This window comes from Sinohyriopsis cumingii, chromosome 6 (genome assembly GCF_028554795.1).
Source record: "Sinohyriopsis cumingii isolate HCF-2022 chromosome 6, ASM2855479v2, whole genome shotgun sequence".
NCBI classification, from domain to species: Eukaryota; Metazoa; Mollusca; class Bivalvia; order Unionida; family Unionidae; genus Sinohyriopsis; species Sinohyriopsis cumingii.
Window position 1 is genome coordinate 121,525,020 of NC_142966.1, and position 12,964 is coordinate 121,537,983.

Genomic DNA, 12,964 nt, shown 5'->3' on the forward strand with positions numbered 1-12,964 from the left:
GGTTGTTCGAGTAATTTCATTATTTAATGCAGCTATCACACCTGGTAATCTTGCAACCCATTCGCGTGATCTCTTATCCTGAATGAATTCCTTCGCGTATTGATATCCAAATAACCGCTCAGCAAGAGTTCGATTAAGTCGCTCAACAATTGCCTGATCACGATGAATCTCAGAATGCCCTCGTCTGATGTTGACATTATATTGCTTTATCAGCGATGATACTGCATCCTGAAATTCTTTGCCAGGATCAACTTGTAACAACTGTGGCCATTGTAGAGGACCTCGTTGATAAATTCGTTTAAACGCATCGGCTACTTCAGATGCTGTTTTAGTCGTTAACGGTTCCGCATCTTTGTATCTACTTGCAACATCAACTACAGTTAACGCGTATTTATATGTTATTTGACGTCTTCGGATTTTAATGGTATCATGTGGCAGAAATAATATATCAGCCTGGTGAACTTCATTAGGAATACTAACATCAAAATGTGCAAAGTGAATTTGTTTAGGCGGTGGTTAGTAAATTTGCCATATTGCCTGTTTGGATAACCAATTTTTAGCAGTAACGCGCGTAACTTTTGCTGCTTCAGCGAGTTTACTAATTTCTGCGCTACCCCTCCAATATCCTTTTGGGGAATAATAAATCGACTCCATTTATAATTAATTACCAGCACCTAACGCTAATTTACCTTTCATTGCTGATTTTATTAACCAACTAGCTAATTTTTCCTTGAGAGATTTATCAGTGATGGAATTTAGCGCGTGAATTAATTTCACATCTGCGAGATGTCTATGCTGCAGATCTTTACTTTTATAAGCTACATCATGAGCATGACACGCCCTATCAATAGCGTTTATCGGATACTCACCTGGTTTTGGTTGATCCTGGTCATCAAGTCTGATATCAAGTCGGGTTCCAGGGCCGCAGTAACTATATCCTGGAAGATGTTTTTCTCCTGGGTATTTAGCCCACGGAGTCCCGGGTAGTTTTGTTAATTTTGCTGCGATGTCACCCCCGTGTTGCTTTTTTTTTTACTTGATTTTGGCTTTGACTTTGGTTTTGGTTTTGACTTTGGCTTTGACTTTGGTTTTGGTTTTGGTTTTGGCTTTGGTTTTGGTTTTTCACCTGACTTGCCAGTGGAAATAAATTTAAATTTCTTTGTACCGCATCATTCACACTTGCCCGTAACTGCAGATCTATTATTTTTTGTTGTAATGGTTGTTAGATCACTTGTTGGCGTGCGCGCCCTGCATTTCACACAATATAAATCCATATTCTTTTTATATATTTTCTATATGGAAATCACTGACTTTTCTGCAACAAGGAAACGAGAACCAGTTAAGCATCACGCAGCGCTACCAAATTCTGTTCGTATGATTATTATAGGTCCATCTGGAAGTGGCAAGACGCAGTTGTTACTTAATTTAATAATGAAGTGGATGAAATGGGATAAGTTGTATTTGGTAGCTCCATCTGCAGACGATCAGCGTTGTTATGATGTAATAAAAGATTATAATGAAAGCGCAAAATCGTTAAATGAGAGCGGAGATGATGTTGTTGAATTTATAACTGACATCAATGAAGCGCCAAGTATTGATGGTATTGATGGGTCAATTAACAATTTAGTTGTTTACGATGACGTAATGTTGGATAAATAATCAAATCCTGCCAGAATATTTTCCAGAGGTAGACACAAAAACACAGATATAATTTATGTAACCCAGCGATATACACAAATTCCTAAAGTGATCAGGGATAACTGTAATATTCTTTCTGTCTTTAACGGAGTTGATACTCACAGGTTACGAAATATTCATCAGACCTGGTGCTGCGGTGATATGGACATAAATAAATTAAAAAATTTCTTTAGTCGTGCTAAAATAACCCCACACGGATTTATAACAATAAATTTACATGATCCTCGAACACAGTATCGAGTTGGTCTTGATAAAATTTTTTAATTGAGCAGCAGGGAGGGCGACGACAACGAATTGATTCATTTTTTTTAATCGAAGCGCCATTAATGGATTTTTCAACCAGAAACCATATTTGTACTAACTCATGAGTAGCTACATTATCGTAGCCTCAACTTGATTTGTTGTGGTTGAGGCTACGAACTGATCCCATATCATGTAATGGAGCAAAAAAAATCATCACTAAAGTCAGAAAAACAAACAGTGTAGAAATCAACTACATAAGTATAATCATGTTGTGAAAGAAGTTTGGCTTATTTTGACTTTATTAAGCCCTTACACGATAAAATAAATTGGTATGGTTACTCTAACCTTATCCTGTCCACCATGACAGACAACGCGAGACTCTCGCCGTGACCCCTTTTCTACGTAAGGCTTGCCAGAACATATTTTGGATATTTTACGCTATATTATTATCAATCAAGTGCGAATAATCGCTTCTTGGTTGAATTTCAAAGTTGCCGATAAACCGTATTTACTTTTAATGCGCAGATTTTCTGACCCAAACGGCGCCAAATTTTTACTACGATTTGTTTACATTTCCAAATAAGGCGTCAATGTCCTAATATGGCACACAAACAGACGAGGCTGAGAACGGAAGTAATCATTATTTGAAATAACATGGCGGACGATCTAAACGAAAATATCGGCTGAAAAAAGTAAACGAGATTTTGCAACTATTTCTACAATGATTTTCGATACTTCCGGTATTAAATAAGAGGACTACTCTATTTATTGGATTATATGCAAGGAATATGTTTAAAGTGTTATTATTAGGCTAAAAGAGCGCCGGGTGTGATTCACACCCGGCTTGCTCCATTAACACTATATGCTCATGTTAGTACCCTGTCCACGAGGAGACATGATTTAGTCATAAATGCAGGTAATTTTTTGTGCTGATTTGTTTCATACAGATAGAGTTTAGATGAGGTAATATATCAATCCAAAATATAATGCAACAAAGGGGGTGATTCTTCGAGGTGGCACTTCCTTATTTTGGGTTATAGATGGAGGAGGTTGGGTTGCAGAAAGTTTAGACATGGGTTTTAGACTGAACCTTGGAAATCCCTGAATGCTATTAATAGCTACAAAACTAGTGTCTGTTTATATTTTCGCGAAATTGAGGTATTTTTTTTTATCAAGCTGAATGGCTCATTTTCGTGTTTATTTAACTGACATATCCTTAATCTTTTAAATTTTGCGGAAGAACAAGACGAGGTAACTCGTAACGGAACAGAGTCGGTGACGTAAGTCCCGTTTATAAACGCAAATTTGGTTGCAGTGTGCATGCGTATGAGGGATAGCTTGGATATATATATATATATATATATATATATATATATATATATATATATATATATATATATATATATTTTATTTTACCTCAGCATTTCATTTTTCAACTACTATAATGGGGATATAACGAGTTATTTTTGCTATAAATCGGAGCAAGGATAGTTGTTATTTTTTTTCACAGCTATTTGAGAGCAGGAAATTTTGTTTTTGTCTCCAAAATCCCAGCCCAGAACCTGGGAAAATTAAATACTCGGTCTTGAACGCAAACATGGCGATCACGGCCCATGAAAGAGGTATATTCTAGGTATAATCTTTTTCCTTTATTACATATTTAAGATAAAGATTCAGTCAAGAAGAGGAACATATTTTAGAGATCTTGTAGACATGTATTGACTAGCTAAGATACAGTAAATGTACACATTTTCATGTAAAATTCGTACTATATAGTAAATAGTATTATACCTGTGAAAAGGTGTAAGGTGTAGTTTCAATTTACATAGCACAGACATAGAAAATGTTATCACCGAAGTAACACAGTTTACTTTGAAAGATAGACTTTATTGACTAGTCACAATTTAATAAGAACTTATAACTGTCATCGACAACATTACTGATCCTGAATTTGGGGTGAGTTAGTCTCGTAACATAGGACGCTATACAATTAAATCAACTTAAAATATTTAACATACGACATTTACTTTTACTATTTACGGGATGTGTGGGTTAAAATTCTACTTCGCAACCCCCACCGCGCTCCCTGTAGGACCGTCAGTTCACCATTTATACTGACCGCCATGTATATTCAATCTTGTGCTGAAAAAATGGCGTTAAACCCTACAACAAAAACAAGCACAAGATACCACAATGGTGTTTGTATGTGCATTAATTAACTACAAGATACCACATATTACAATAGTGTTTTGTATTAATAAGTACAGTCCAGCCACAGGCTAATTTCTGAAAAGGAAATGCAACATAATTCCCAGTCAAATATTTCCACCTGTGTTCAAAAGTTTATGGAGGACATGATATATTTGAAAATAAGTGTACAGATCATCAACTTTGGATTCAAATGTTGATGGATATAATCCTTTAGACTACACCTTCATGGCCAAAAATAACATCAACAGTTTTTTTCCTGGTCCTTGACATGACATCTTTTGCATCTTACCTTTTCTGCCAAATGCTGCTTCACTTTATCTTTTAAGATATTTTTGTGCACAACAGTCTCAATACAACTGGAAATGAACAAACACACCTGGTGATATCTTGTCACAAACTACATTGTGTTTTTATATATCAGTACATTATGTTCTTTATTATCAGCTTTGGCCAGTAATGGTACAATTTGTTTCAACATTTAAAATATTTCCATTAATGTGGCTCCAGTATAAGACAACCATACCTATTAATTAGTCCACTTATTTGGCTCCCATGAACAGCATTTATAGAGAGGAAGAACTGTGCATTTATAGAGAGGGTGAACTGCATTTATAGAGAGAGAGAACTGTGCATTTATCAGTGAAAAACTTTGATAGTTGGTCAGAATTTTAAGAAAGATGAACCACCATCTTCTCCTCAATGAACACTTGTAGAAAATTTCTGGAGTCCTGGAGACAGCTCTAGGGATTATTTTTCTCATGAGTGTTGAAGGTACAAATTAATTTGTGTCATGCTCATGCATGGCAAGACAGAGGTATCACTTTTGACAGCAACATCATTGTTAACAATGTCAAGATGCAGTGCTTTTAAAGGGGCAGATAGGGAGTGGTGAGTGGAGCCAAGTCTTGGCACCCCCCCCACACACACAAATGAGCGCAAAACAATCAGATGTTGCCTACAGTAAGTTTTCTTTGCACTTAGATGGTTAAAATTATGCTCTTGAGATGTTTACAATGTAGGAACTTTTGAAGGCTTTGTCCTCTCACCTGAGGTTCCATCCAAGAGATCCATTGCCTATTTGTTTACACATTCACACCCAACCAAATGCATGCACATACACAGACACACACACACACTCACACCTTTATTCCGCTTCAACTTTGGTAAGAATTTTACCACATGTCAAATGTTTTGTATAATAATATGCTAGGAGTTCCTGTCTCAACTCCATAAGTAGAATTATGATCCATTGGCAGGAACAAATTGAATGTTTCATGGTATCTTTTTATTTCTTTTCAGTGTATAATTTTTTTCTATTCCAGGTCTTCACTGAAACTGACAGGCTATGGCACAAAGTTGTAAGACCATCTTTTCTCATTATTCTTTTTTTTAATGAGAACCCAGGCTGTTGTTGTTCTTAATATATATATTGTGGAACTCTGTTTTTTGTATGTAATGCTAAAGCTTGACAAAAACATCACCTTTATGTGGATATGAACCCACTACTCTTAGAATCAAAGTTCCCTATGTTAATTAGACTGGCATTTTAGACCATCAGGTAACTGGCATTTATACAGGGGATGGGTGAGTCTGACTGGCATTTATACGGTGCAGGGGAGACAATATTATAGATTATTGGGTGATGCATTTATACTGTACAGGGGAGTCAGTATTCTAGATTATTGGGTGGCTGACAATTATGCTGTACAGGAGAGACAGTATTCTAGATTATTGAGTGGTTGGTATTTATACTGAACAGGGGAGACAGTATTCTAGATTATTGGGTGACTGGTTTTTATACTGTACAGGGGATGGGTGAGTGTGACTGGCATTTATACTGTGCAGGGGAGACAGTATTTATAGGTTAGTGCAGTTGTTTGAGAAAATGTGAACGAGTTTTTCGGATGTAAATCCTGCATGACCTTTGGAGTGCAGTATATCCATACGACAAAATGAGTTCATATTTTCCCATACAAATGCAGTAACCTTTTTATTATATGCTCATTTTCTTCTTCTACCTAATGCTTAATTATATTAACAAAATACACTACAAGAAACAAAGTAACTGAATGTATGCCATATTCCAAACTAAATACACAAGCGCAGATTCATCATTACACAAAAACAACATCATTACTGCGCACATAACTCCGCCCAGATAAATTTGAACTTAGTCGTGTGCCCCACATAACTTTCAAAAGAAAATGGCATGAGCAGCAGAGAGGGTGAACAGACCAAATTACCCGAGCAAAACCCTTGTGTTTAGACCAAAAAAATCCGTGCTCGTTCATATAGGTCATACCACGTCTACAATTATTGTTTGTCCCAAACAAGATTGTAGACGAACCCTCTCTGCTGCTATTCATGTTGCAAAAGAAATTTTTACCACCATATCAAGTTTGATGAATATTTCTCAACGCGTTCTCCTCATCTGTTTCATCTTTATTTGTTCTATGTTTCAAGTAATATTCAAGTTCTGATGGTGGTTTTGGATTTATGTTCTTTCTTTTTCTAATAGTTCATCAAATTTCTGTATCGATCTCCACTGCAATTTTTGCAAATCTGATATAATCCTCTAACGCCGTTGTTACATCCAACACAACTTCGTGAACCAGCATGAGGATTTTTCTTTAAAATATAATTATGTTTTTTATAATATTCTCCATGGCACCTTTTGTTGCATTTATTTGTTGTTCCTTGAATTAACCACGCACAGTTGTTCATTATATTAATGATATCTGTTTAATTAAATTTACACCCCTTCTGCTGATATCAATTAAAAAATTGTTATATTTAAAATAATGGTATATCCAGAATCTCATACTGCAAGAATGGCACAAGAACGATTAGAAGCAATTAAAAAATTTCTTCCTGTCAGAGACTCATTTAGAAAAAATCTACAAGCGCAGCAAGAAGCACAAGTTGAGTACGAAGAAGAAACTAAAAAACTGTTTAAACCCGTCACTGCAGCTACTGAAAAGGTTACAGCTGTCATCAAAGAAGATCTTCTTCCGGTATCAAAACAAACAGCAGAACAAACTGAAAAAATAGCAAGAAGAACTAAACAGACAAAGAAGATTTTACGAGATCTTCCACCTGGCATAGCCAGGGAAATAGCTGCGGCTCAACCTCCACCTGTCGGCAAAGAAATACTTGAAAGTATTGGAAAACTTCGTACTGAAGTCGCCGACGTGCAAAAAGAACATGCACCTGAACCCGAACTAGTAGAAAAAAACTTAGAATTGATTGCAAAATTTAGGAAGGGGGTTGTTGAAGAAATTAGAAATACTAAAAGAGAAAAATTACCCGAAGCAATATTAAATATACTATTTAATAAATCTAGTATTTTAAAACCCCATTATGAAAAAGTAAATGATGATAATCTTATTAAATATATATATCGCGTATATTACAACAAAAAACAAGCTAAAGGTCAAGAATATAAAAATCTTAATAAAGAAATAAAAAAACTTCATGGAGAGAGACTGAAACAACTAGAACAAGAACAACTCGCCCAGTATCAACTTCCTCCACCTTTACAACAAATAGAACAACAGCAATTGATGTTAAAACCATCTAGAGAGAAAAGGAAGCAGATGGCAAAGGAAATGAAGCAAAAAGCAGAAGAAAAATGGAAGCAAGAAGAAGAAATATTTAGAGATATAGAAACTAAACAACAGGAGAAATTACGTTCACTGGGTAAAGAAAGAGATCCTGACGATGATCCTCCAAGCGCTGTAGGAAGTGGGTTCCTGACTACATCAGAAGGAAATAATTTTATTTGTCCTAATAATATCCTCAATGACATGTCACGGTTAGAAGTTCTCATAGGAAGAAAACGTGCCGGAAATAATTCACCAGAAATAATTAATGAAGCAGCTGATATTTGTCGGCGATTATTTCAAGGTGGTATCATGGATATCGGAGTTTACCGAGAACTTATCGATGAACTTGTTGATGACTAATTGTTAGATAAATGGTAAATTAAAAAAGATGATCATACATAATAATCATCGTAAACCTGTACAGGTCAGAGCGGCGAACTCACAATTACCAATCTACAGAGCTACTTACGGAGATGGACTTGGTGATGTTGTGCGGGGATTATTCACAAGGATAGCTCCAAAAGCAGCACCCGTTGCAAAACAAATATCGATGAAAGCTATCGATATTGTTCGTGAAAAAGCTCCTGGAGCAATTGTCAATGTTGCTGGTAAGGCGTTTTCGGCAATCAAAGAAAGACTAGCACGATTATTGCGACGAAAACAACAACCACCAGTGAAACTGGCAAGTACTGAAATTATGCCCGCAGACGTAAGTAAAATAATAAATCAGGCTGCAAATCAAAAACTAGCGGAATTATCTAAAGAGGCAGAAAGAAATATAACATCAAATTTGATAGCAAATCAAAGACTCAGTGAATCAGGAAATAATATTTCAAGCATGATATCAGGAAGTGGAGTTTCCAAACACGGTTTTTGTGTTAGACGAAAATAATTATAATAAAATGTTTAAACGTGAATCCGATGAAGCATTTGATATGGAGACACCTGTCCTTAAAGATGAATCGGTGCGTGATTATCAGTTTTATTCTTATGAGGCACGAATACCAGATCAACGTGGAAGAATTGAACTACAAGTTCATGATACAAGTAGATACTTTTTACCCGCTGAGGCTTTTCTTGAGGTAGAAGGTACAGTTGTAAAAACGGATGATACCAATTACGGAGGTGCAGTAAAAGTTGGTTTTGTCAACAATGGGATTATGGCGTTGTTTGATAGCGCCACTTATATGATCGATGGAACAAATATTGAATCGATTCAGAAAGATGTAGACATTGCTACAACAATAATAGGATTAGCAAGATATTCTGATGATTATACAAGATCAGCAGGTCCTACAATGATGTTTGTGAAAGATAACTCCAATAACCCTGAAAGCGATCCGTATAATATAAGACGACCAAGAAATTTTGCCAATAACACTGATGCTGATGTGTGGCCAGTGGTTCATGGTTCTAGCGAAAATTTCAACTTGGGATTTGCAGCACGTAAAAATATGTTACTAGGAGACAATAGAAGATTTTCTTGTGCAATTCCACTATCGCATATTTTTGGATTTTGTAGAAATTTTAGAAAGGTTATTTTTGGAGCTAGACACACGGTTGTTCTTGTGCAAAAAGGTGATGATAACGATGCTCTGTGGAGACCTGTTGGTGATGCTGGTAAAGTAATATTGTCTAAACTTTCACTGTGGATGCCGGTAATGACTCCAACGATCGCAGTAAAACAAAAATTAATTTCTTTCATGGACACTGGTGGTAAATCCTTATTGTCATGGTTAACAACAAGCACAGATAGTATGCAAACTAACGTTAATGGTCAGTTTACATGGCATATAGCATCACAACAGGGTGTTTCTGCACCGCGACATATTTTTGTTGCATTTCAGGAAACTAATCGATTAGGCTCACAAGTTCACTCTCATATGATATTTGATAAACTAGGTATCACAGATATTTCTTTACGGATAAACGGACAACAAGAACCAACAGAAAATATACAACTAAATTATGAACAGAATCGTATAGGACGTGCATAACATCATTTAATGTCATTCATGGGACGTGATCAAAATGTTGATACCGGTTTGCAAATATCACAATATGATTTCAGAACTTTGTATCCGATTTATTATTTTTCACTGGAACATCTTGATCTGTCAAAACAATCTGTCGTTGATGTACATCTTAAAGCTACATGGAATACAGGTGGTGCTAATTATAGAGCAATCGCGGTCATACTCAGCGATAAAGCCATGTTACTTGAAGGTGGTAGTGGTCGAATGAGAGTCATTGATGCACCAGTGGAAAATCTTTAATTATTCAGAAAAATATTATTCATATAAAAATGTGGTATAGTCATGTTAATGTTACTCTGACTCCCGGTCAGGTCAAAAAGCTTCAATCAAAAACCACCAGCAAATGCGGAACTAAAATATCACTAAAACGAGATCAGATGGGTGGTGGTCCAAACAAATTATCGTTGACAAATAATCAGATTAAACATTTCAATAAAGCCCTAGAATCAAAAACTGGAGTTCAATTACGTCTTTCTCCGAGCGCTATCAAAGACATGGTTAAAACGAGTGGTATATTTCCACTTCTTGTGGCTATTCCAGCGTTAATAGCTGCTGCCGCTCCAGCCATAGCAAAGGCAGCCGCGTTAGGTGCTGTTGGCACAGCTGCTGGAATGGCTCTAAAGAAAGCAACAGGAAATGGGTACAAAAAAAAGGGACGCGGTCTAATATTACCGGGATCTCGCTGGGGAAGCGGTCTGAGGCTCCCACGTTAGATGTTCCAGCATCAAATTTTGATTTACTTGATGCTGCTAAATGATTAAAAATAAAAGCCTTTAGAGGTGTTTTTATGCGAGATCAATTACCAAAACAACCAAACAAACTCGAAACAAGTATTATTAATCTAGACTCGACTTCAGGACCCAGTACTCATTGGGTATCATACGCGGTTGATCCACGTGGAATCGTTTATTTTGATTCATACGGGTTAGCTCCACCTGCTGAATTTATCAAGTATGTCGCACCACTCCACGCAAGAACCTCTGGTTGTAAAGTTTGGTATTCAACGCTACCCACACAAACAATGACAGATCCGCCAATATGCGGCCGTGAAGTAATTAATGTACTCGACGCTATATCAAAATCATCCAAACTGCCACATAAAGTTGTACATGATTATGCAAGCAACCGATTCGTTGCGCATAAAGCGTTTTAAATAGATCTTAAAATATAATGGTTGATATTTACGGAAGAAGATCTTTCCGCGTTAAGAGAAAATCCGGCGATGTTGATCTGTCAAAGTATGCGACTAAAGATGAACTCGCTGATATCATGAGCCTGGCTGAAGTTGACCCAGATGAGGTCGTTATTTTTCAAGATCGATATGGTAAACTAAAAACGAGCAATAACAGATGGAATGATATAGTTCGACGAGTACTTGGTGCAGCTACAGATAATATTCCTGTTTTTACTGACGGTGGTAGAATCAGAGATTCAAGTGTATCATTTACAACCATCAGAGATGAAATTGCAAGAAGCGTTGCTAATCGCGTGAAAAATACCGGTGACACAATGACGGGTGAACTCAGCATGAACGGAAATAAAATAGTAGTTTTAAGAGATCCAACATCCGACGAAGATGAAGCAACAAAAAAATACGTCGACAACGTAGATAGTAAATTATCCATGCTGCGGGCCAAGTATGACGTTTACGTTGGTGCTTTTGCAAGATTTCGCAGAAACCATCAAAGAACCACAGAAGAATTCTTCGGCACTCCGTTTGTCATTGACATGAAACTTTCTGATATCAAGACAAACATCGACACGATCAAACAAACACAGCAAACGTCGTAGTGGGGATTCCTGATATCGTTAATAAAACCAATTTGATTAAAATTCCAGCCGGAATAACTCCTGGGCATATCACAAACATCGTATACACTGTATCATCGGGATTCGCAACATGGTCGCAGCAAAATAAAACCATAAAATATACCGCAACAGTCACTGGCGTGTACAGGCTGTCTGTGTTTAGTGGTGCGGGATTTGAGATATTTACAACGTATCCATGGCATCATTCAACGGATAGGTTTTCCGGAGTTGTATCTGTTATATTAAATAGCGGAACCGAAGAAATTTTTATCCTGGAAGCAGATGATAAGAAATTAACTGCAACATCTTATTGGTGGTGTTTGGAATTTGTAGCTGAAACACCTCAATTGGTTACTGCATAAAAATATATGGATGGTGCACAACACAGATACAATCAAGCGCGTGAATGGCAGGCGGCGCTAAAAGATCAAGTCGAACAATATACAGTAAAAGTACAAAAATATCGACGATGATTAGTTATCGTGGACATGATCGTTTATTCAGTATCTGCTGTTGTTGCTGGAACCAGTGTTATATTATCAGCAGTGACAATGATGGCACCAGCAGCCGTAACTATTTGTATTTCAGCAGCAACAACAATTGCAGGTGTGCTCAATATCATCACAAAAAAATATGCACCTGCATGAATGAAAAATTATCCGATTACATGATAAGATTGCATACAGCGACAGTCGCATACTCAAAGTTATCTTCGTTGTTATCAGCGAGTATCAGTGATGGAATTATATCTGATGTCGAGTTTTCAATGATGACTAAAATATACGACGAAGGTATCGGTATTAAAGACATAAATACTAATAATGACAGAATTACTCCAGCAGATCGTGACTAACACAACAACGCCAAAGATATCGATGATCTCGGTAAGTTCAACTAATCCTGAATTTAGTATTAATTTTCCTACTGCAATTCCAGTAAAACAAATAGCATTAGCTCAATTACGGGTATATTACAGCTGGCCAAATATCAGATCAAAATCATTTAATGGTACACCAGCAAATAATTTGCTTGTATTTGCTAACAAGAACAAACCAGATGGTACTCCTGACTGGATAGATGTTGGAATACCCACTGGTAGTTATGAGATCGAACAAATCAATGAGGAATTTCAACGTAGAATAAAATCAATAACCGGAAAAGAAGCAAAAATATCAATTAACATTCATGAACCAACGCTGTCCTCGACGGTTGAGATACATTCTCCTGATTATGCCGTTGATATCTATCAATCCACGATAAGATCCGTATTAGGTTGGCCGGATGTTCCCCTGGTGTATGAAGGACCACCAGAACCGAAAAAATATGATTTTACGTCAACAAGTAGCTCTCGTCACGAAGTTA

The 12,964-nt window shown here is 36.7% G+C and overlaps 1 protein-coding gene across 1 annotated transcript in view; it reads left to right on the top strand.

Moving 5' to 3' along the window:
• Positions 1-3,070: 3,070 nt before the first annotated feature.
• Positions 3,071-12,964, top strand: part of LOC149797857 (uncharacterized) — a 75,598-nt gene continuing 65,704 nt past the window's right edge. Inside the window, exons 1-2 of the mRNA XM_089962878.1 lie at positions 3,071-3,221; positions 5,475-5,510. Of these exons, the coding sequence (XP_089819004.1) occupies positions 5,498-5,510 (13 nt within the window). The 5' untranslated portion in view covers positions 3,071-3,221; positions 5,475-5,497. The remainder of the gene's footprint in view (positions 3,222-5,474; positions 5,511-12,964) is intronic.